At 40.7% G+C, this 26106-nt stretch overlaps 1 protein-coding gene across 1 annotated transcript in view; it reads right to left on the bottom strand.

Moving 5' to 3' along the window:
- Window positions 1-23045, bottom strand: part of Plekhh2 (pleckstrin homology, MyTH4 and FERM domain containing H2) — an 87920-nt gene extending 64875 nt beyond the window's left edge. The window contains exons 1-2 of the mRNA XM_055622544.1: window positions 22923-23045; window positions 7009-7071 (exon numbers count right to left, since the gene is read on the bottom strand). Coding sequence (XP_055478519.1) covers window positions 7009-7071; window positions 22923-23045 — 186 coding nt within the window. The remainder of the gene's footprint in view (window positions 1-7008; window positions 7072-22922) is intronic.
- Window positions 23046-26106: the final 3061 nt, after the last annotated feature.

The raw sequence follows: 26106 nt of genomic DNA, 5'->3' as shown, positions 1-26106 counted from the left end.
TAGAAGACAGATGGAGAGCACTATACAATATTCTATAAATAAATATATTATAAAATTCTAAATAGGTAAGAATGTAATTTCATCAGAAGCTCAGCGATTATGGGCAAAAGGGGGGAAAACATGAATGTATTCGAGAAACTGCAAGATGACAGTTCAAAGAAAAACAAATCTTTCCATCATTTTAATAACATCAGAAAAATTGTAATGAATCCATAAAGTCAGTTGAAATTTAGATATGTTTGACTGAGGATATTTTTAGAAGAAATCTGTGAAGGTCAGTTTGGTTTTTGTTTTTTTTTAAGCATGAATACCAGGTTTCATCCCTGGTTCATGGTGTAAATGTAACTTGGATTCACATGCCAAAACTGTTCTAATTAAATACCACACACACTTTCTCTCTCTCTCTGACACACACATGCATGCAACCACATTCACACATTTAGACACACCCACAAACACACACATAGACACACACACACAAACACACATACAGCTGGAAACTTTGAAGAACAAAAGCAGAAGAGAAAAACATATCCTGTTTTTAAAATAATAATTTAAGTGGCCTTAATAAAACAGTGATTTTTTTTTGTATGAGCCATAAAAATTCATACCAAACACAAAGGTTTACCTAAGAAATCTGCCATGAAAAATAGCCCAGAAAGAGAAAAACAAACAGCAAATACTCAATCTTCAATCTCCAAACATTTGTTCCAGTTATAAACAGGATATTCTGTAGCTACAGAAGTAGGAAGAGAGTGGAGCTAAATATGTCAGTTCCTCTCTGAGAATGAAGTAGCAGAAGGCGACCTCCAGAAAGACAAGTGCAGCCAGAGAGGCTCAGTCAGTTAGGAGTCTGAAAACAAGCACGAAGCCTCAAGTTCGGATCCCCAGCACCCACGTAAGAGCTGGGCGTGGCAGCTCCCAGTTCTTGGAGAAGGGTAGATCCCTGGAGCTCACTGCTCACAGGTTTAGCCAAATCCATGAGCTCTGAGTTCAGTGAGAGACTCTTTCAAAAAACAAGGCAGAGCTCATCGAAGAAGCCTCTGTAGGCGGCGGACTGAGGTTAAGAGAATCACAAGTAGTCAGAGTGAGTAAACTGAGGTGCAGCTCAGTTTCTCCCAGATGGCCACTGGGAGACGCAAAGTCAGTTTTCTTCAGGATGGGGCCCATGGTTGGATGCCAGTGGTCCAGCGGGCGATGCCCTAAACCCGCGTGCATAACCGGACTAAATGGACTCAGGGTTGAAGAAGAAAAAGAAGCTGGGGGAGGAAGACGACACGACCGAGTAAGGGGAGGGGGGCTTGCTGAGGGGAGGTCCAGGAGAAACTGGAGTTGGGAAGTTGGCGTGGGTGGATATGATCTAACTACATGTATTCATCTGTAAAGTTACCAAAGAATAAATTTTTAAAGACTTTAAAGGAAGAGAGTAATTGAAGAAGACACCTGACATTGACCTTGACACACACACACACACACACACGCCAGAGAGAGAGGGAAAGTGTGAACAGACTACAGACCTTACAGTGTAGCTATGACGTAGCTCCCAAAGTGCTCGCATATTGAAGGCTCGCTCTAGACCTGTAGATGCAGATGCAGCCACTGAGATGTAGTTGGATCCTGAGAGCTCTGACTTCAGTAATAACTCAGTCCACTGATGGACTACTAATCCGATGGCGTTACTGTTGAAAGGTGGGCCGTGGTCGAAGGCAGACCCATCCGGAAGCATGACTTTGAAGTGTTTGTTCCCTGGTGGCATTCTTATATGTTCGGCGTGTGCCTGCTTCTCTCCATCTCTCCTCTCCTCCCTCACCACTTCTCCTCTCTCTTCCCGCCCTCCTGGCTATCCAATAAGCATCTCTGCTTGTCTCTGCCATGACGCTTGCCTCATCTTGGGAGCCAGCTGACCACACACTGAAACCATGAGCCAGAAACCAATCTTTCTCCTGAAAAGTTTCTCTCAGGTTTTTTGCCACAGAAATGCAAGGTCCGATTACCCAGAACCATGTGAGATTAGAGACAGACATTCACCTATAGTCTGCTTTTATTAAGTCAGAGCAACTACATTTAGTTTCCATATGAAACTGCCCTTTTGTTACTTAGGAAGGTTATTTGCCATATTACCATAGCTCTGGGTGCTAGGACCTGGAACTGTGTCTTTATTCCAAAGAACATATTCTTGTGTTATGCGTAAACACCACAGAGACCCTTGGATGAAACACTGTCATCTGAGACTTTTCAAAGTGACTATTTCTTTGTGGAGAAGTGAGTTTCTGAGGCAAGACAAATATTGGCAGATGTGCAAAGTCTCGAAAAGAATCACAAAATAGTCACCAGCATCCTGCTTGCCTGTTGGCCTCGTCATGACCAGGACTCCCAGCCTTCCGTGGTAATCACTATGAATAAGATGTCTACACTGAGAGTTTACAGAGGAAACAGACAGCCTTTTAAACTACCTCACCACCAGCACACGGAAAACAGCCCAGTCTTTTTCCGTTCATTTAACCTTAACCATACAAAAATTTTAGCTTCTCAGACTGACCAGTGCCAAACAAACTAGGCAGCTGGAGAGGTGGTTCTGCAGTTAAGAGCACTGGCTGCTCTTCCAGAGGACACGGGTTCAAGTTCCAGCACCCACGTGGCAGCTCACAACTGTTCCTAATCACAGTTGCAGGGGCTCCAACACCCTCACACAGAGATTTGGGCAAACACCAATCTACAGAAAACAAAAATAAATAAATCTTTGAAAAAAATCAAAATTGGTTTAGATAAACTCTCTCAAATATCTAGACATACGCCCTCGAGTATAGGATACTGTATACTTTCAGGGAGCTTCTCTCTTTTTCTTCTCGTTAAGCTCCTAGTTGTTTCCACTCAGCATACCCTTCAACCATTCCCCCAAGTCTCTTAGATCCTGAAATCCCTAAGCTACTCTTCATCAAAGAACGAGCTCAGGCAGCCTTGAGCTGCTCGGATACCAAAGGATAGGCCTGGCCTATGACTGGTGTGGGTGACCTCTGAAACCTTGGGACATCCATATAGACAAGACTCCCTTGACTATCTGACATCTTGGGGGACATCAGAACAATTCTGACCATGTGCTTGACAGTTGTATTGGGTACCTTTCTTTTACCGTGATAAAACTCCATATCCAAGGCAACTCATAGGAAGAAGGGTTTATTTGGGCTTATGGTTCCAAAGGGATAAAAGTCCATCACCATGGTGACAGGGAGGCATGGCAGCAGCCAGGCATGGTGTCTGGAGCAGGAAGCTAAGAGCACGTCTCAAACTGCAAGCATGAAGAAGAGAGAGCAAAGTGGGCAAGGTGAGGCATTAATGTCCCACTGCCCACTGCCAATGCCATACTTCCTCCGGCAAAGCCATGCCTCCAAAGCCTCCACCAACGGTACCACCATTTGGGAACCAAGTGTTCAAATACACAAGTCTGTGGATGAGCATTCTTACTCAAATCACTGCCACAGGAGTATCTGTTGCTGCTCCCTCAGGCTGTCGGACCGCCCTGTGCCCAGTGTGACCCTGGCAAAGGACGGAGGGATGGGCAAAGCTAGAGCTGCAGAACTAAGACCAGTCCCATGAACACTTCAGGCCGACAAGACTGCTCCCTGCCCACCCAGCCTCATGGGGTTTGGCACAGGCGATGCTTTGTAAATCTTGCCCGTGCAACACTGATGGGAGGAGTGAGCACCCCCCCCCCCCATGACCTCGCTGGGAGAGTGACTCGAAGTGCAGACCTGGGTGCTCCTGGGCCCTGCCTATCTTATGGATTTTAGGTCCGTTTCCTTTCCCTGTGTATAACCGAAACCATGAGTGTGCAGTACTTTACCGACTCGGTGTCTACGCATCCTCTGAGACAGACGCGAGACTGCACACTTCACAGATAGAAAGCCAAAGCAAAGCGGTAGGAGATGCAGGCTGACCAAACTTGGCAGTTTGACTCCAGAGTCCGAGACCTTCAGCCACTGCCCCAAATCCTCACTTCCTACAGAGTTTGGCTGCCGTCAATAGTAGTTGCATGTTGTAAGTGACAAACCTGACACTCTAATCAAAAGAGTTTTCCAAAAACTGGTAGATGTTGGATTTTAACCCAGTTAAAAACTTAAGTCTGTTCCTAAGGCAGAGATGTGAATTCCATCGTTACTTCTTTTTCACTGCACAGACTTCTCCTTAGCAACCTTTGGTCTCATTTTCCCGATGTCTCTGGGAAAGGGGAGGGACAGGAGGAGAGGGTAACTACAACTCAAACACTGAGTTTTCATTCTAAGTGCTCAAAACACTGTTGTTTGTAAATTGGGAAACTGTTCTCCAAGAACCCCGAAAAAACACTGAGTTAGAACTAGCCCCAGTATCCGCCTGGACCACCATTTTACAGGGGTGACACTGACCTTTCTCATGTCATACCCCACACTCTTTTTCTATGTTGGTAAACTCAATGGGCCATTTTCATAAGGTAAGTTTATTTGTTTTTCTAGGCAAGGATCATTCTAAGATCTCAAGAGATTAAGTTCTGAACAAGATCGAATTGACTTATGGAACTGGAATGTTTTATGTATATCTACTTGCCAAGCCAATAATGAGAATTTAGATTAGCATTCTTCGCAAATTAGCAGGGCAAGAATAGGCAAAATTAAAATGAATGGCAATGAGAAATGCTGGCTTTGTTGGCATTGAGAATTCTTATCCACTGACAGTAGCAATGCTGCCTGACACATTCGCTTTAGAAAACTCTGTCAATATTTACTAAAGGAACTACTTGCCAACTGATGACATAGGAATTTCAGAGTCTAACCAAGAAAGAGAAGAACACATATCTGCAGAAGTGTGAGTATGCAAATCATCGACGGCTGCTATTAATACAGAAAAAGAGAGCTAGACATTGTGAGTCTCTTGATACAGGTGTGCAATCCACCGAAAAGGCAGTACTGGAGAAAGGTAAGACAAAAGTGGGGAAGTAAAATGCTAAGATTTAGCTACATTTGACAGAAAATGATGACACAGAACATCATGTTAAATAGCACCATGGGAAGGTATAAGCAAAATCCAGAAGGCAGAAAGCTTGAGAAGAAAAACCAAACCAGTACCTTCAACAAATACTGAAACAAAAGAAATAAAAATGACCACATAGAATAAAATCAATGAAATCAAGAGAAATGGGTTAATCTAGTTCTGATATTGATTTGAATAAGCCAGTCATTCAAAAATGAGGAGAACAGTATTTGCATATATGGCTATTTTAATAATAAATAGTATGTATTATATTATAAGATAATATAAGAAATAAAAACAGGTGCTCAAGCAAATACATGTACATGCTCACTGGTCACACTAACCAAAAGGCAGAGGCAACTGAAATGCCCATCAGTAGATGAATAAACAAAACGTGATATATATATAACATAGATCAAAATTATCGTACTAAATGAAAGAAGCTAGACACAAAAATCACATATTCCATGAATAATTCTATAAGAAATATCCTGTCTCGGTGTGGTGGCACACAGCTGTAAATACACCTACTGGGGAGGACGAGGCAGAAGAACTGCAAGTTCAAGGCCAGCCTGGCCCCCAGAGCAAGGCCCTGCCTTTCTATGCAGAGAGGGTAAATTCAAAAAGACAGAAAGCAGGCTGTGACTGCCAGAGCTTGAGGGGAAGGGGGAGCGACGCTAAAAGCACAATGGCAACATGTTTCTTTGTGAAACGATGAAAACAATTTGGAGTTAAACTGATTTGTATAATAATTGTGAGTAATATAATTATGCGTTATAAAATTGTGAATCGTCTGTTTTAAAATAGTTAATTTTATATTATATGAACTTCACCCCAATTTAAACAAACAAACAAACAAACAAACAAAACAAACATGGGGCTAGAGAGATGGTTCAGCAGTTTAGTGGCTTTGATTTCTTTCAATTTGACTCGGGGTGCGATTGTACGACAGCTGGCTCTGGCTTCTTCAAAGCAGTCCAGTGTAGGGATGAGTGCAGGGAACACGTGACTAGTGGTAAGACAAAGCACAAGTAGCCCCTGAAAGACCCCATGGTACTGTCTTCTCTACTCTTGCATATGGTTGAAGTTTTATGTAATAAAATCTTAAGGTTTCTTTTCAAATATAAGTAGGAAAGCAAGGATTAGGTTGGATTAGTATTGCTTAGAAATCTGTTAAGCCACTCTAACAATCTGCTATATAAATTCTAACGTAGTCTTGAGTTTAAAGGAGGAAGCACACCTCTAAAGGGCGCAAAACCAAAGAATAACGATGACCTTTTGGAATTGGTTTTCAGACTGCAATAAAGATCTTTTCATAAAATGAGAAGCTATGGATTTAAGATCATTGAAGAATTTCAGGGTAAGTGTGCCCATCCACACCACCCACTCTACTGTTCTTAAGGCCCAGAAAGGGCTCAGTGACATACCAAATCATCATCCAAAGAATCAAAGTTGTATAAAAAAAGGATGAAAATACAGAAAAAAAATTAATATCACAATTCAAGCAAATTTCTAGTTTCCTCTCAGACTATTTTTAAACTCACAGATCTGATTTTCCTTACTCACAAACATTAATATAAGAACCACACAATTTTGTACTTATTTTTCTAATATAATTCTAAGCGAGCTTTTCTATTAATTTTAATAAAACAATTTGAAATAATTGTTTAACAGTCCATGAGTTTACTTACTCATTCTTCCACAATATGGAATTCATATAATTTTCAGCTCTTTATTACTATATATAAAGCTGATATGAACATATTTATATATAAAACGTAATTGTAGTTAGGATTACTATTAAAGTAGCATAATATATTCTAATCAAAGTCCTTTTCCCTCTTGAAAAATCTATAAAGGAACAAAATAGAGTTCAATTTTTCCACTCTATAGACTGAGCCCATGAATAGTCAAAATGATAAAGTATTCCAGGAAGGTTGACAGCCGTCCTACTTCCTTGAGCTAAACAATCTTTATATGCATGGAGGCAGGAAAAGGTTACTCTACCTGTTGAAAAGCCTTTTCCGCTTGGCGTTCCGCATCCATAACTTGTCTCTCCAACTGTTGCATCTGTAGGTGAGGGAAGGTTGTAAAATACACAAACATTAATTCCTTGCCTTTTGGAAAGAGACTTTAAATCTCACAATGGAAACAATTCTTCAAAAATAAATGAATAGTCTTCTGGGTATGAATTACAATTAACACAATAAAAAACTGATGACATGTCAAAGTATTGATCCTTTGGATACATTGTAGTGCATTAACTGGTGACTTTGTAAGGTTGTTTGGGAGGTCACAACATCGGTATGGTTCACGCTTTCCTTCTTCAGTATGGTATTTCATATACCACGGGGATGCTCATCAATATATTAGAAAATACTTATTAAGAACAATAAGAAAATACAACTTAGAATGCTGTATTTGGTGTTTTGGTAAAAAAGCTACAATGAGGTCGGGGAAGACTCTACTCTCACAAACTCACTGAATGGTATATTTAAATCAATGCTGAGGCAGCCTGTAGTCTTACATACAAGAGACTGATTAAACACAAATACCAAAATAAACACAGAAAGTACAATATAAAAGCCTTTCAGAGGATCAAATGAGGACAGATGAAGAAATAAACCCACATACCTTGATTTTACAGACACTTAATTTTTTACCAAGAAGCCAAAACCATACAATGGAAAAAAGAAAGCATCTTCCACAAATGGTGCTGGTCTAACTGGATACTAACATGTAGAAAAATGCACCCTGCACAAAACTCAAATCCAAGTGGATCAAAGACCTCAACATTGAACTCATTGTGTGCCTTGAACTGTGACTTGAACTCACTGGCTCAGGAGACAACTTCCTGAACCAAAAACCAACAGCTCAGACTCTAAGATCTTCAATTAATAAATTGAACCTCGTGAAACTGAAAACCTTCTGTAAGGCAAAGGACACTGTCAATAGAACAAAACGGGAGCCTGCACACTAGGCAAAGATATTCCTCAATCCTACATCCAACAGAGGGTGAATAACCAGAATATATAAAGAACTCAAGAAATTAAACACCAACAAACCAAATAATGCAATTAAAAGGTGGGGTACAGAGCTAAACAAAATTCTTAACAGAGCAATCCTGAATGGCCAAGAAGCACTTTAAAGAAATGCTCAACATCCTTAGTCACCAGGGAAATGCAAATCAAAATATTTCTGAGATTCCATATTACACCCATTAGAACGGCTAAGATCAAAAACTCAAGTGACAACACATGCTGGCAAGGATGTGCAGAAAGGGGAACATGCCTCCATTGCTGGTGGGAGTGCAAACTTATACAACCACTTTGGAAATAAACCTGGTGCTTTCTCAGAAAATTGAAACTAGCTCTACCTCAAGACCCAGCTATACCAATATTAAGAAGAGCAAATTAAACTGTAAACCAACAAAAGGGGGTAAACTGATAAAGATTACAAGAGAGAAAAGGCAAAAATAATAAAATCAAGAAGTGTTCAGAAACTAACAATACAACTGACAAAATCCTAGTAGACTGTTAAAGCAACCATATCAAAAAACACAAACTATATATAAAAAAAAACAAAACACAAATGATCAATGTCAGAAATTCAAAGAGGGCTCAAATGTAGACTCACAGAAACTTGGGGGGGGGAAGAAAATAATATTATGAGCAAGAATAATTGGACAACTTGGACAAAACATGCAATATCTTTTAAGAACACAAAATAGCAAAGATTATTCAAGGAGAAATGTTAGCTTAATGACCTTGTATCTAAGAAAGGCACTATACTAATTAAAACCTTACAAAAGGAAAACTTCAATACTACATAGCTTGGCTAGTGAATTCAACTAAACACGTATATATGAATGAACACAAACTCAAAAAAAAAAACCCTCTTCAAAGTTGATGATGCTTCCCAATACACTTTATAAGGCCAGTTATTGTTACAACCAAAGGTCAGACTAATATTCCCATGAATACAATGCCAGAATCCTTAATAAAATACCAACAGATCAAATCCAAATACAGGCAATGGAGTCGGTATTCTGGACTGTCGTGTCATGAGCAAATGGAAAGAAAGCATAAAACTGGCTTCTAGAATTTTGAACATGGGAAGGAAACTGACGATATCAGTGCAGGAGATCTCTCCTTATTGAGATTGGTTGTATATTTTTACCATACGTACGTAAATATGACACTCCCCCAAATTTAAATTTCAAATAGCCTTGGGTTCTAAAACATACAAAGAAAACATGAAGAAAGACAGCTAACATAAGTCAGTGTTCAGAAGGCCAATTTAGACTAACATAAACATGGAAATGTCTGAGAAACCTCAGATTATGTTTAGGGTAGTTGGCAATTAGGTGGGCATAGGATCTATTATTAGAAGGACAATAATTTGGAAAAGGAGTAGGGAGAGATTAAATAAGACTAAATGGACAGGAAAATAAGCAAAGACCCAGCAGACAGTCAGAAGCCAGCCATGACCCTCAATGTCCTCACCTTGTGGTAGTCTAATTCCCTTTCCCCACTGCATGAGGCTGGCCCTAGTGACGACAGGTTACTGTGGAATGATCAAGTGTGACTTCTGAGGCTATGTCATAAAAGACACCATGTCTTCCACCTTGAACTCCCTTGGACTACCTTCTCTGCTCTCCAGTGGCCCTGCTGGCTGGGATGTTTCCATGCTCAGCGGCCGAGGCTTTGTACCAACAGCCAACTTTCCAACAACCATTTGAGTGAACAGAGCTGTGTTCAGACGGCCTGCTCACCACAAGCCGAGGCCAAGATGTTGACTCTGCTCCATCAGAGGGATGAGCTGCTTTCCTCCCACAGCCCCCAACTCTTAGAAACTCTGCAAGACACTAAATGTCTGGAGTGTTTTTATGTTTGGAGTGATTTGTTAACACGAAATAGATAAGTAAAAGCAGACATACTAAACTATTCTGAGACTAGGAGAAGAGAACGCACGCAACATAAAAGTAATTTTATGTTTAATGCACAAATTTAATACACAAGGGAGTAAAAATAGAAATGGCCAGTTATACACGCAGATGGGGGCTTCAGAGCAACGTGGGCTAAGAAGTTGAGCGATGAGGAAAGGAAGCCAGTCGCTAACAGAGTAACATGCTGACACGAAGCACTCATGTCTCACGCCATATGTAATGATTTCAAAGCTGCATGCTTTATTTTCTAAAGAGAAAAATTCAAGATAGTCTAAGGAAAGCTGAAGAGATAGCCAACGAGGATCCGAATGTGAAGTTCACTGTTCACGAGGAATAAAATAATACTGTATTACTTTAAGCTAGGTAAGAGAATTCATATTATGTATGTGTGTTAAACTTAAAAATAGAAACAATTGTAGGTATTGGAAAAGAAAGGCAATTTAGTGACTAACCTTACATTTTTAAAAAAAAAACACATAGATAATATCACTGTAACTTGGTCCATCCAAGTGCTCTGCCTACTATCTTTCCATGCTATGGACAAAGAATACATTTAGAGGCCAACTTCCCACAAGATGGGTTCGTCTTCTTGAAGTTCAGTCAGTGACCTTTAGAGTAGAATGGAGGGGGAAACAAAGATGAAAAGAAATGCAGTATCTCAACACACAGAAACAAGTTTGTGTTCAGAAAGTGGTCCAGTCGCTCTTGCCTCGTGTGTACCTTCTCCCAGATGAGGCAGAGCATAATTCCCTTTCCCTTAAAACTGGCTGCTGGACCACTCATTCCATTGGAACACTCTATATCTGCTGAGGCCGGACCTGAAGAGATCTGCAGCTTTGGGCTGTCTTTAGAACCCTGGATCACAATGGGAAGAGATGCAGCTCCCTTGTGGCAGAGAGCAAGGGATACAGGGGTGCAACAGTTGCAGACAGCTACTCTGCGACTCTCAACCAAGGCATCAGGTTCGTGTCTCCTGACGTCATGTCAGACATCCTCAGAACCCAGATTCTAGTTTGCCTGCCAAACTAGAGTGCCGATGCATGGCTCACCTCATTAAATCGCAGACACAGTCTAAGAACCACCAACAGAATCATGAACGAATGTTCTCTTAAAGCCACTGAGATCTTTCATAATTGATAAAAGTTGTATTTACAGGACTGGAAAGAGGTTTAGTGGTTAAGTGCATACTGCTCTTCCAGAGGACCCGAGTTTAATTCCCAACACCCTTGTCAGATGGTTCACAACTTTCTGTAAGTCTAGCTGAAGGGGGATATGACTCCTCTGGCCTCAGAGGGACCTGCACTCCTATAACTACACACACACACACACACACACACACACACACACACACACACACACAGTAGAATGTCCAGATTGATAAGTTTTGAAATAGCTTTTTTTTTTTTCATTTTATGCAGCAATACAACTAAAATCCATGGTTATCCTACTGAGTAGTACGGATCAGAGATCTGTATAGGTAATACATGATTCCTATGGTGCTTTTTATAATCTCTGATCATCATTCCAGTGAAAGCTACTCTCATCTTGACATTCAGCTTTCTGGAATGCTGTTTTTCTCTTAGCTCGCAGTCCTTATATATGGCAAAAAGAAACTAGCATCTCAGCTTCAAGAATAATCTGATAATCGCACAGCTTTCCCCAGCTCTCCATTCCATAAACCGCATACACATAAGCCCTAAATAAATATATTTTTTAAAAAAATGCATGTGCTGCTCTTATCCTTCTTTGTTGGAGGTTGGTCTGACGAATGTTACTAGTTCTCAAGATCTGGGTACACCTATCCATGTTGTGTAAACCTACCTGATTGGCTAATTAAATGGCTATACGTAGGCAGGGCAGAATGCAGTAGGTGTGGCTGGTTCCCAGGTTGGAGAGGACAGAGAGAATCACAGGAAACAGAGGGAGGGACAGGAAGAGAGGAGGCCTGGCCCAAGCTCAATAAGACAATTATAAATCTAACAGGTGTCTGTGTCTTATTATTTGTGATAGCAGGTTAATAATAGCATTGTGATAATCATAGGATAATAAATAATATAATATAAGCCAACACTTTTTATTTTCTACAACACCCCTTTTTAAATTTTTTTATTTAAAAATCATCTTATATAATTTATTTCCATCATAATCTTTCTCCTCTCCCTACTCCTCCCAGATCCTACCCACCTCCCTACTCCTCCAACTGTGTTCTCTCTCAAAAAAACAAACAAACAAGCAAAAGACCAACAAGACAAAAAAAAAATGCCAAAACGAAACAAAAATTTCTTGAAAAAAAGTGGAGTTCCTAGCAGGGCACAGTCGTGCATGCCTTTAATCCCAGCACTCAGGGAGGCAGAAGCGGGCGGGTTCACTGTGAGTTCAAGGCCAACCTGCTCTACAAAGTGAGTCCAGGACAGCCAAGGCTACACAGAGAAACCCTTTCTCGAAAAACCGCACACACACACACACACACAAATGGGGAGTTTCTAGTGTTGGCCAGCCACTATTGGACACAAGGCCTGTCCTGAAGTGACACTGATGGACCTAGTAACACTCCGTTGGAACACTCCGTTTGCGATTGATACCCCTTTGCCAGTGGGTATCAATTGCAAATACCTTTTTGGTTAGGAGTGGGACTCTGTGTCTACTTTCTTCCTCTCATACACATGATTTATTATTATTATTATCATTATTTAAAATTTATTCACTTTTTATCCCAGTTGTAGCCCCCTCCCTCATCTCCTCTAGGTCCTGCCCTCCCTCCCTCTTCCTCTCCTATCCCTCTGCCCTAGTCCACTGATAGTGGAAGTCCTCCTCCCCTACTGTCTGACCCTAGCCTATCAGGTCCCATTAGGACTGCCTAGGTCTATGGGCTGCCTAGGTCACCCCACCAGGGAGAAGAGATCAAGGAGCAGGCAACCAAGTTCATGTCAGAAACTGTCTCTTCTCCCCTTACTAGGGAACCCTCATGGAGACTGACCTGCCTATTGGCTACATCTGAGCAGGGGGGATACGGTCCTCTCTATACGTGGTCTTTGGTTGATGCAGTCTCTGCAGTACCTGGGCCCAGCTACCCCCACCCACACTTTGTTGCTCTCCTTGTGTGGCTCCTGTCCTCCCCAGGTCCTTCTATATCCTGCTTCTTCCATAAGACTCCCTGCGCTCTGTCCAAAGCTTGGCTGTGAGACTCTGACAGATGCTTTTTTTAAGTTTAACAATGTTAGTTTAAATCATTAATATACATTCCAAGCTAAACATGTGAAAAACTATTGACAAAACAATGCCAGGTTAATGTCAAAAGAGTTCTCTTTTTAAAAATAGTTTTATTATTTATTTATTTATTTAGTGTATGTATGTATGTATGGCAGATGAGTTTATATGTACCACATGCACGTAGCTGTTCACAGGGGCCGGAGGGTGTTGGATCCCATGGAACTGGAGTTAACAGGAGAGATACTAGAAATCAAATCAGAATCCACTGCAAAATGAGTAAGGGTCCCTTTTCCACTCAACCACCTCTCCAGCCCTAAAGAGCTTTTTTTTTTTTTTTTTTTTTTTTTTGGAAAGACAATCTTTACTTTTTCTTTTTGTGGAAATGCTGAAGTGCTTGCCATGAAAGTATGAGCACCTGAGCTGGGATTCCCTAGCACCCATGTAAGAGCTGGGTGCAGCTCCAGTGCCTGGGGTAGGGTGTGGACACCGGGTGATTCCTAGATTTCTCTGGCCAGATAGTAATAGAACTGGTGAGTTCCAGGTTGAATGAAGAAACTAGTTCAAAAAAAATTTAAATAAAGTGGAGGATGGTAGAGAAAAAGCCTGATGTCAATTTCTGTATACGAGGCCAACCTGCTCTACAAAGCTGTCCAGGACAGCCACATATGCGCTCATCACCGTCCTGCCTTTGCAAAGCCATGCTGACCCAAAGAGCTGTTGTGAGTGAATTATTCTCCAAAGGAACTGTGTGTGTGTGTGTGTGTGTGTGTGTGTGCGTGCGCGCGCGCGCACTGTGTGTGATATGTCAGACACGTCACACAAAGCTTTTTTGTTGTTAAAATATTCTGAGAAGTCAGAACAAATCATTGTATTTAAATATCCTTGGAAATATCCAGATTTCCTGTCAAAAGACTAAACAAATCCATTTACTTCACAACTTGGTTTTTCTGTTTACTTTCATATTTATCAAATCTATAAATAATACAAATCTATCAGCTAATTCCAAAAGATTTATTAATAAGTACAGTGGACACTTTTAGCCAATTCTTTTCATATTTGCCTTCATGTTCTAAATAGCATGCTTCTATTTCTGTTGGCCTTCCTTTTTAAAAATTATTTCCTACTTAATTCCTTAATGGAAAATGAAGATTTAACCTTTTGTCTCTTTGCCACCAATCTAGCTACACTGCACGTCTCCTATTCCCTTTGTCTCGCCTAATGTCCCTTATTTAACACACACTTTGGGGTCCTTTCTACCATTACTGTGTGTGAGAGCCACAATGCACATGTGACTGATACAAAGTCCGGCCACATATCAGCCACGGTAACTTACTTTTTCTACGTGACTTTTCTCCTAGAAATAAACGTCTCATGTCTTTATGTAGTTTTTAAAGTGAGCTTTCCAGTAAACACAGTTACTCCATATTGCCACCACTGTCTGTCTCAGCTCTCTCTCACCATGTTCATTCACATCCTGGCTTCCTACCCGTTTCTCATGAGGCCACACCCACAGCCAAGGTAAACCGTTACCCTCCGCCTGGGTCTGTCTGTTTCCCTGGACCGCCCTTCAGGTTTCTTCTGTCCTGGATCACATGAATCCCATACCTTGTCTTCAGGAGCCTCAGTTTACTTTCTCTTTTTAATGGAACATGTTCTGAGATCCCTCAGAGAGGTTATGTGGGATCTTGCATGCATTAAGAATATCCTTATTAAGTCTCAAACAAAATTCATAATTGGGGGGAAGATGGCTCAGTAGATAAAGTTACTTTCAGTTAAGACTGTCCCCAGGTCCCACATGGTTGAAGGAGAGAACTGACTGATTGCTGCAAGCTATCTTCTGACTACTACACATGCTCCATGATACATGCATGTACCGTGTGTGTGTGCAAACACACACACACACACACACACACACACACACACCATATTTTGTGTGTGTGTATTTAAAAAAGTCATGGTGGTCTGCAGAAGAGAATTCTGTTCCATTTTCTTCTAACGCTGTCTTTGAGAAGCTTGAAAGGCTTCCACTTCCTGGTCCTCTGTAGGTACCTTGTTTGTTTCTCTCTGGAAGTTGCGGCAGAATGGTGGAAAGCCTAGATTAAGGCTTTGAGGGTCCTGAGCCTCCTTTAGCAGCTCCTTAGAACCCTGCAAAGACTGGAGGGAAATATGCATTGGGCTGAGAAATAGGAGGTATTGATGGAAGATGTATAGCTGTTTAGATATCTCACTTACTCCCATGTGCCAAACTCCCATCAACTAAGCATTTATTTCCTGTGAAAAACTAAAACTTTCTTCCCTTACAGAGTTGAATAAATTGTTTGTTGTATTCATCCAACATCTGTCACATTTATGAGCTCACAGCAGTATCCTTACCAGAAAACAAAGTTGATAGTGGAGCAGCAATAGCCATGTATACACAGCTGCCCAGCAAGTTCACAGATGTCTTAAATGTAAACAGACCACCAAAGATCAGCCAACACGTGAGAAAAGAAGAAACCACAGAGGGAGGAGAATAATCTCAGAGGAAACGAAGATAATTAAGGGAACTTTTCAGAATAATAATGTTTAAGAACCAAGAACTTTCAAATACACGATTTCGAGGTTACTGTGTGAAGCAGAAAATATTCCCACTAAAATACAGGCAATTGTGTTCAAAATGAGTTTGCTCTGTGCAGAATTGCTCCCAGCCAGCAATGGTATTGGCATTCGGGCTTTATATTCCAACTCCGTGGTGCTCTCTTCACTGAACCACAGCCGCACATAAATGACCCACACTATGTAGAGTAATCCAGAACCATAGGAAAACCAGCCCCGACATAAAACCATAAAGAGCGTAACTGGAAAGTGTTAGCATTTATTTCTGTCTTGCATTATTCTCTGAGCCTAAGGAACCCTTTACTGGTGAACTGTGTTGGTTTAAGAAATATCCCTCATAGTCTCAGACGTGTGAACACTTGGTCCTCGGTTAGTGCTGCTGTTTGGGAGGTTTAGGAGGTGTGGCCGTGCTGAAGAAGGTTCACCACTGCTGGCAGACTCTGAAAGCTTAAAGCTCGCCCCTCCTTGCAGCTCCCTCTCTCTGTGTTTGCAGTCCCAGATGTGAGCTCTCAGCTTCCTGTCCCCGCCGCCATGCTTGTAGCCCACGCTCCTAGACCACTGGGAGCACAAGCCAAATAAACTCCTCCTTGAGCTGCCTTTGGTTGTGGTGATTTATCATAGCAATGAGAAGTAACTAATAAAGGGACCTTCAGTCATCACGAATAGTGGAAATAGGGGGAATAAGCATGTGTGGCATACAGGCTTGTTGGTATAATTTTGTGTGTGTGTGTGAGAGAGAGAGAGAGAGAGAGAGAGAGAGAGAGAGAGCCAGAAGTCAACAGATGTCTTCCTCAATTGTTCTCCATCTCATCTTTTGAGACATGGTCTTCGAGACCCACAGCCAAACATTAGACAGAGCTCGGGGAGTCCTATGGAAGAGTTGGGGAAACAGTTGAGGAGCCAGAGGGGTCAAGACTCCACAAGAAGACCTACAGAGTCGACTAACTTGGGTGCATGGGAGCTCACAGAGACTGAACCACCAACCAAAGAGCATTCATGGGCTGGTCCCTAAGCTCCCTGCACAGATGTAGCAGATGCACAGCTTGGTCTTCATGTGGATCCGCCAACACCTGGAGCCTGACTCTGATCCCTGCCTTTGGATCCCATTCCCCTAACTGGGCTGTCTTGTCTGGCCTCAGTGGGAGAGGATGTGTCTAGTTCTGCAGCAACTTAAAATGTGCCAGGGCAGGTTGGTACCCATGGGGGACCTCCCCTTTCTCTGAGGTGAAGGAGGGGAGAGACTGGGGGGTGTGCAGAGAGGAAGGGGAGAAGAGAAGGGGGCTGCAATCAGGATGTAAAGTGAATAAACATATTTTTTAAAGGTATCTGCTGAACAATTGTAATGAACAAAGGAAATGACTGAATTTCCAAAGACATTTAAAATTGAGACTAAACTTTCACAAAAGAAAATTGCTACTATGCACAATTTAAATTACGGACCAGAAGTATAACATCTCACATTGCATTAATATATATATATATATATATATATATATATATATATATATATATATATATTCAATAAAACTTACAGCACTTTAAAGCCAGTTCAAACACACTTGTTAACCAGCAGGCAATATTTTCATTTTCAGTATTTCTTTTTTATAATCATTTGAGCTGGGAAATAACTTTGCAGAATACTTAAAACCCACAGGACACATTCACATATCGTTTTATTTTCACGGTGTAAACTATCATGTAATAACTACTCCAAGTCCACCCAAGATATACTAAGCCAGTATGGAATGATAACTGCCCCACAGAAGGTTTTAATGAAAATACGGTTAGGCATTTTATAAACTGGCATCAAATTCTAAGCCTTGTGCTTGATTTATTACTCAAAAGATATTCTCTTTTGAAGTAAACTTAGCAACAAGTAGCAGACAAGAGTTTACCATTGAACTTGGATGGTAACACTACCACACAAATACTCAGTGATCCTCTCTGCTATAGGCCCTGAGAACAAATTAAATTTTCCCACAGATTAATTCAGGCAGAATACTTTAGGACCTCTGCACTCAATGATGCGGACACAATTCCTCAGCAGGGGCTTTTCGGGGTTTTCCCTATAAAGTCCATGAAAGACTCTATCATTAAACATCTTTATTTTTTCTTACAGTATCTTTGGCCAACAACCCCCAAAAGTGGCATTTAAAGTAGCCTACAAGGATTCACTGTCATATGTGGAATTTCTAGTCAGCACTGTCCATCATTAGCTGAGCTAAAAGAGTAAGGGAATGGATGTCATATTTAAAAGGGTTTCTAGCAGTACTGTCCTGGATTGTGGTGTGAAAAAAACTTATGCCCTCAGGTCCAGTGACTCTTAAATCCTAGGACAAGGTCCTGAAATGCCTCAGGAAAATCACATTCATGAAAAGAAGGCCAGTGTCAGGAGGTCCTGGGTGCTGATGCTGCGTCATGTAAGAGCAGGAGTCAGTTACCATGGTGATGTCGAAAGAGAGAAAAAAAGCTTCAAATTTTCTCTTCCCTTTTAACTGAGGAACTAATTCATAGAAAGCAACATTTCAATTTAACTCAAAGAGAAACTGGTTCTTTTCCTTCCCTGCCTCAGAAAACTAACTTGTAAAGGAGAGAAACGATTTCATCTCAGCTTTCTTGAAGAGTTTATATTTGGCATACTAAAGATATTTCCAACACCATTCCTTAAATTCCTCTAAAGACCTCTCCCATTTACAGAAGCACTTGCCCAAGACTTCAATATGGCCTTTTTTTCTTCTCAAGCTTCAATATTCTAAGTTGTTTGAAAACTGTGATTTTAAAAATAGGTGCAAAAAAATCTTTCTCAAAACAAAACAAAACCTCACACCAGGCATGGTGGCACAGGCCTTTAATCCCAGCACTTGGAAGGCAGAGGCAGGTAGATCCTTGAGTTCCAGGACAGCCTGATCTACAGTGTGAGAGTTTCAGGACAGCCAGGGCTACACAGAGAAACCCTCTCTTGAACGCCCCCCCCCATATACACACAAAAGAACTCACATATTCTATTTTATTCAGTTATCTATCTGAAATCCATACTTAATTAGAAAAGTACTCTGCCATTATCTCATACCATTTCCTTTAAAAAAAAAAAAAAACTCTGAAATATGTTTGGTATTGATCTGTCAAGTTTTCCTTCATTTAACAAGCATAACCTATTCACAGAAATTAAAGGGGGCTAGGGGTTTAGCTCGGTGGCAGAGCTCTCCACTAGTACTGCAAGGCGCTGGGTTCAATCCTCAACATGAAAAGGAAGGGGAAGGAAAGGGGAAGGTGGGAGAAAGCAATAGTGGGTCATCTCCAGGCACCAAATACTTTACTAGGTGTATCACACCAAATCTGAAAGGTGAATGATTGGATGTCAGCTCTGCCCCTTGTTAGCTCCGAGGTAGCAAACAACACATCAATTGTTTATTCCAAGCCCTAATGTCACAATGTAACAGATTAGAGACAATGACCATTACCCCCATAGAGTTCCTGCTGGGTTAAAGCTAGTTTAAACCCATAGTAAAAGCTTGGGAACCACAGTCAGCACTTACTGCTGGCTTGTCTGCCACAGCCAGTAAAACAAAGCTGAGAGCCAGAACTGCTCCCTGGAGAAAGTTGGCTACAATTTCTGGCAAAGATCTAAAGAAACAAATTGGTATTCTCTCAGGAATCTTCAGCCTCGGGTCTGTGTCCATGTGGGGAGAGGCTCTGAGCATACTGGTCCCAACACAAGGTCAAAGGTGTAGGTGGGACCTCGCTAGTCTGAGGGATGCAGCATTTGACTCCATCTGGCACTTAGCAACAGCCATGCACTGTTACATAAACGGCTCTCACTGCACACGTACATACAAGTGACACACACAGAGACGGACATCTCTGTCGTGGTGGCACAGAAGAGGTGGCGGGTAGATCAGGAAGCAACCTGAGTTGACAGACAGATCACTTTAGGCCTTGTAAGACAGAAAATCTGGGTTTACACGTTGGCTTTATCACTTTCTTTTCCGTGTGATCTCAGGCAAGCTAAATAATCTTCCTGTGTGTAATTATCCCCTTGTGCAAATGTGGATAAGGTTAGTACCTACCTCATAAAATGACTGGGAAGATTAAATACATAAATTACTTAGAACACATACTGGCCATATTAAGCATTAGTTTCCTAATTCATAAAACAGAAAAAAAATTTATAACTTAAGTTGTTAAATTAATTTAATACATTTTACCTCTAAAATATTTAACAGGCATTTTCATTAAAATGTGGGTGGATACCAAAAATAATTTTAAACCTGAGAAAAATATTTCATAATGGAATAATATAACCAAAAAAAAAAAAAATCAGTGCAAATCTTTACTCTCACTTTAGTGTTAAGAGTGTTTACTAGGAAACCATGAGTAATTGGCACATGCAGTGGTTTTCCAATGTGTAAAACACAGCTGACGATCCCATCTCTTAGATCTTCTAAAGGCCTTAAGCCAGAGTTACAAATTAGGCTTTTTTTTTTTAAAAGAAGAAACCACAGAGATTTTGAACCAACACTCCTTTTAATACTCATTCACTGAAAAAAAAGAGTAAATATAATAGCATACAGATCAATGATCCAAGAACAACTTACAATTGTACTTACATAGACAACAATACCTTCATATATTTAAAAAATGTCTTCATAAGGAACTTGCCGTGGAGGCTTTTAAAAGTTCCAAATAGGGGCTGGGGAGGGGCCTCAGTCAGTGAAGTGCTTAGCGTGCAAGCGAGAAGACCTGAGTTTGGTCCACAAACCCATGTAAAGAGCTAGGTATGTTGGTGTGCTCTGTAATCCCAGCACTGGGGAGGAGGAGCCCGGAAGACCCCTGGGGTTAGACAGCCATCCCACCTGACTAGTCAGTGAGGCCCAGTGAAGAGACCCTGTCTCAAAAGACAAGGTGGACAGATGGGTGGCCCTCAACCTTCCTAACGCTTCCTCCCTTTAAAACAGTTCCTCGTGTTGTGCTGACCCCAACCATAAAATCATCTCATTGCTACTTCATAACGGTAATTTTGCTACTGTTTCGAACTGTAATGTAAATATCTGATTAGCAACCCCAAAGGGGTTGTATCCCACATGTTGAGAACTACTGCCTGAGGTTGTTCTCTGGCTTCTCTGCACACACATACACACACACACACACACACACACAGTGAGTGGCGTAAGGCAAAGATTTCTATACAAATTAAAAAATAAGGTTAACTAATTGGACCCCAAATAAACAGAACTTCTATTTAGTCCATTGGTTAACAGTGTCAGCTGTTGAGAAGCAAAGACAATGACTGGGAAGAGCTACCACAAGGAAACTGATTAGCTGATAAAGCTAACTACAGTCATTGTCCAGGTGGTTGGGGTTGGAGAGAACACTAGATGAAGCACAGTGCAACATGAGAAATTATTTTTATATTGAAAGGGGAAAAACAACACTATGAATGATAATCATCTCTGAGTTGTTTCCCTTAGCTATAGATATTCAAACTGGAATCTTTTCAAGCCATAATTTTTACCCTAAAATTAACAAGCAGACAACAACATTAATACTGAAGACTCATTCCACAGACCCCAGCATCGGGGTCATCTGTGAACCAGACTGAGTACGGTGACTTTAGTCTTTCCCCCTACAAGATGAGATATAGGAAAGCTTAAACAAAATGTTGTGTCTGTGGATTTTATTAGGACACTTTCCTGCCTGGCAGGAAACAAAGATTTAAGACTTCTATGAAAAGAGACACATGTACCAGTATCTATCCCAAAAGAAGGTGGACTCGAGTTTAAAACAGCAGCTGTAGGGCTGGAGAGATGGCTCAGCTGTTAAGAGCACTAGCTGGTCTTTCAGGGGTCCTGAGTCCAACTTCTAGCACCCACACGGTGACTCACAACCATCTACAACTGTAATCTCCTCAGAACATATGACCTCTCCTGGTGTACAGACAGATGTGCGTGCAGACAAAACATCCACACACACTTTAAATGTGAACAAGCCTTGTTGAAATGTCCCTTAACGGCATGTGGCACATAGGCATGTGGGCTGATCTGCTTTGTCAACCTGACACAAACTGTCTGAGAAGAGGGAATCTCAAGTGAGGAATTGCCTCCATCAGATTGGCCTATGCGCATGTCTGTGGGGGCATTTTCTTGCTTGTTGATCAGTGTAGGGCCTAAACAAACTGTGGGCGCTGCCACCTCGGGCAGGTAGCCCTGGACATGGAAGAAAAGTAGCTGAACATGAGCCTGAAGGCTAGCCAGTAAGCAGCATTCTTCCACGGTTCCTGCCTCTGCTCCTACTTGAATTCCTGCCCGGACTTCCCTCAGTGATGGACTGTGATCCAGACTCATAAGCCAAATAAACCCTTCTCTCCCCCAATTGCTTTTAGTCATGGAATTCATCATAGCATTAGAAAGGAAATTAACACAATATTATACCAGACAACAATGTCTAGATCCAAGTTCCTAGGAATCAGAGACATATTTATACACATATATATGTATATGTATATATATATATATATGCAATTCCAGTAACAAAAAAATAAAACTATTAACTATTAATAGAATATGAATATACTGAACTCAATTCTAGCCCAAATGATAATTTTGTAACATGTAATTAGAAATTCCCAAGCAGGTGCATTCTTTCAAGTACATGATAAGCACATTTTACTATCAGTAGAGAGTTTTCTTCTATACTTACTTTTAAATTATTTTTTGTTTGTTTTGTTTTACTGAGTCAGGATTTTGCTGTGTAGCTCAGGGTGGCCTTAAGCTCGTGGTCCCCCTGCCTCAGGGCTGGGATTACAGACTTGTGGCACCACACCAGGCTTAAAATTATATTCTTCAACAGAAAGTAGATCAAAATGCTATTAAATTCCTTTAGTAAGACAAACAAGTTATAGCTTTCTCTCTGGAATGAATGAACTCTGAATTCGCCAAACATGCAATATTCTCATATTCCATCAGTGCTCACAAATCAATGTGGGTTTTTTGGTCCCATATTTGGTGAAAGAATATGTCAAATGTAGCTTCAAGTACTTCATAAAAAGTTAAACTACATTCATTATTTCTAAAATGGTTGTTCTACCCCCTAGGAGTAATGAGATTACTTAATGCATATGAAACAGGGATCCAATCACTGAGAGGAACAAAAGCTCTGGGAAAACACTTACTTTGTCTGCTAGAAGCTCTCGGATCTTGCTTGCTTGAACTCGGAATTTCATGAGCTGAGCCTCCAGAGCCATGCAGCGCTCTTTCCAATCTATAGGTCTTTCTGGCTCAGAGGGATCCGCCATATTTCTTCTAAAAAAGAAAGAAAGAAAACAGTCAGACAACACATACTGTAACACTGAAGATATTGCAAGAAATGTCTCAATGTACAATTGAGTGCCATCACATACAGGCTTTAAATTCTAAGATAACACCAGCACTTGCTACAGTTTGTAGAACCATATGACAGACCAGAAGCCAAGGCTGGAAGCCACAGTGAAGTGCTTAATTTTCTGTCTCAGTTTACCCATGCTGAAAGAAAAAGGGATGCCGACAATCACAAGCTTCACAGGCAAGCTGTGAGGAACAAACGAAGCAATGCCGCTTCCAATAGAACTTTGCACTACATGACAGCCCAAGCAGACATAAAAATAAATGGTCTGTGCTTAAGATAGCTTTCACTACAATACTGAAACTATCATTCCATAATTTAGAAACAAAGGAATACAAAAGAATTGTTCTACAAAGGCAGCAATTTTTGTTACAATCTGTCCTAACCATTGCAAACATTTTAGACACTCCTACATCCTGGCCACAAACTGCAGAAATATCACTGAAGAGTTGGAGAAAATTCTCTCACTTTTATGGAATCCCACCCCTACTGATTTCTGGTTTTGTTTTAAATTTTAGCTTTGTAAAAGACATTTTATTAACATTTACTATTAATGTTTCATCTGGGTATCACAAACTTTTTCATTCCATTGTGCCTTAACCTTTCTTTAACCTTTGCTTTAGAGGGAATATAGAGAAAGAAAACACAGATAAAATATTTAAAAATAAAAAGCTTTAAGAAAATAGACATTAATTGCTAACCCATTCAAAAGCTATGCAGAAAAATGTTGTTCTATCTCAAGCAATAAAATCTATTTCATGGTGGGTAAGTTTTCCTCTAACGTTAGAATAACTTGTTTACGTCCCAGTGTAAAAGGTGTTTGCCTTGATTTGCTGAGATTTGAACTCTGTGCAAGGTATACAGGTGCATTGACAATAACTTACATACCAAACCTATAGTTTTAAAAATAGCATAAACAGTACATAAATATTTTTCAACAAATGAAACTAAATCAAGGCAGTGTATCATACGAATAGACTAAAGGACAAAAAAAAATACATGATCGTTTCAACAACACAGAAAAAAGTTTGACAAAATCCAACATCTCTTTATAAGAAAATCATTCAACATCCTAGCAATAAAAAGGAAACTCTTCATCCTGGTAAGGGCCTTTTCGAAAAGCCCGCAGCTGACAACATAGATACTCATCAGTGACTGCAAACTTCCCCTTGAAATCAACAAAAGACAAAGATGCCTGTTCTCACTACTTCCACTCTACCTTACACTAGAGATGAAGCTAAGGCAAGAATAAAATAAAAAAGCTTCTAAATTTTAAAGGGAAGTAAAACAGTGTTCAGAGGATTTGATCGTGTACACAGAAAATTCTAAGAAAACATACACACACAGGCACAAAAACCTATTAGAACTACTGAGTAAGGTTTCAGGGAATGACATCAATTATGAAAAGATCAAGTTCTATACACTAGCAAAGAAAAAACCCAAATTAATAAAATATTCCACACATCATCAAGGAAAGATATCACGTCTAAATAAATGAAGAAATGGCATGGTCATGAATTGCAACCCATGCAGATGACAAGACTTGTAAATGGCGGAAATTGTCATGTTGATCCTAAAATTCACCTAGAAATTTTAGGGACCAAGGATAGCCAAAACGATCGTGAAGAGCTTAAGGAGTCACATTTTCAAACTTCAGAATTTGCTACAAAGCTACAGTGCCAAGACAGATTAAGTGAAGAGAGACATCAGCAGAATAAAGTTTACTCCAGAAATACAACCTCGTGTTTACAATCAATTTGTTTTTGACAAGAGTACCAAGACCGTTCAACATGGAAGCTGATAGTATTTTCAACAAATAATGCAGTACAACTGGATATCCACATGCAGAAGAGTGAATGTAGTCCCCTTCCTCATTCCAGGTGTACAAATTAGCATAAGATGTATCAAAGGCTGAAGTGTAACCAGAGCTCTAAAAAAATAAGAAAATAGATAAATGAAACCTTATCAAAATGTAATAATCATGCATCTCTAAGGACACTATGAAGAGCTTGTAAAAATAGCCTACGAAAGGGTAAAGGGTAAAAACTATTTGAAAGTCAGGTATCTGGTAAGAGATGTATCTAGAATATGGAACTGATTCAAACGACTCAATCAATAAAAAAGGACAACCTTCCAGGCTTGGTGGCACACGCCTTCGATCTCAACCCTAAGGAAGCAGAGGCAAGTGGATCTCTTTAAGTTCAAGGCCAGCCTGTTCTACATAGTGAGTTTCAAGACAGCCAGCCAGAGCTACATAGTGAGACCCTATCTTGAAAACAAAACAAAGAACAATCTAATTTGAAGAGTAGGCAAAACTGGGGCTGGGGAGATGGCTTACTTGGCAAAGTGCTTGCCATGCAAACATGAGAACCAGATTTGACCCTGAAGTGAAAAAAAAGCCTCCATCAGACTGTCTATAGGCAAGTCTATAGAGCATTTTCTGGACTAATGATTGATGTGGGTGGACCCAGGCCACAGGAGTGGGGCAGGGCTTCCCCTGGGCTGGTGGTGGTCCTGAGCTGTATAAGAAACCAGGTAGAGCAAGCCATGGAGAGCAAGCCAGTAAAAAGAATTCTTCAATGGCCTCTGCTTCAGTCCTGCCTTACTTTTCTGCCCTGACTTCCCTCCATGACGGAATGACCTGAGAATCGTGAGCTGAAACAAACCCTTTGCTCAAGTGGCTTTTGGTCACAGTGTTTTATCACAGAAACCCTAACTAAGACAGAAACTGCTACCAGGGCATGGACTGTTGCTATGACCAACTTTGCCATGTTTTTGTTTGATTTGTATTCTTCTCCCATATATTACATCCCAACTGGTTTCCCCTCCCTCCCCTACTTCTCCCAATCCCTTCCCTTGCCTCCCCAGATCTGTACCTCCTCCTCCGTTTCCCTTCAGAAAAGAGCAGGCCTTCCAGGGATCTCAACCAAACATGGCATAACAATTTACAGTAAGACTAGACAAATAGTGTCATA

The sequence above is a fragment of the Psammomys obesus genome, unplaced genomic scaffold (genome assembly GCF_907164565.1).
Source record: "Psammomys obesus unplaced genomic scaffold, mPsaObe1.curated_primary_1811, whole genome shotgun sequence".
In the NCBI taxonomy this organism is placed as follows: domain Eukaryota; kingdom Metazoa; phylum Chordata; class Mammalia; order Rodentia; family Muridae; genus Psammomys; species Psammomys obesus.
Note: the sequence above shows the minus strand (reverse complement) of the source record. Positions and strands in the feature narration are given on the sequence as shown.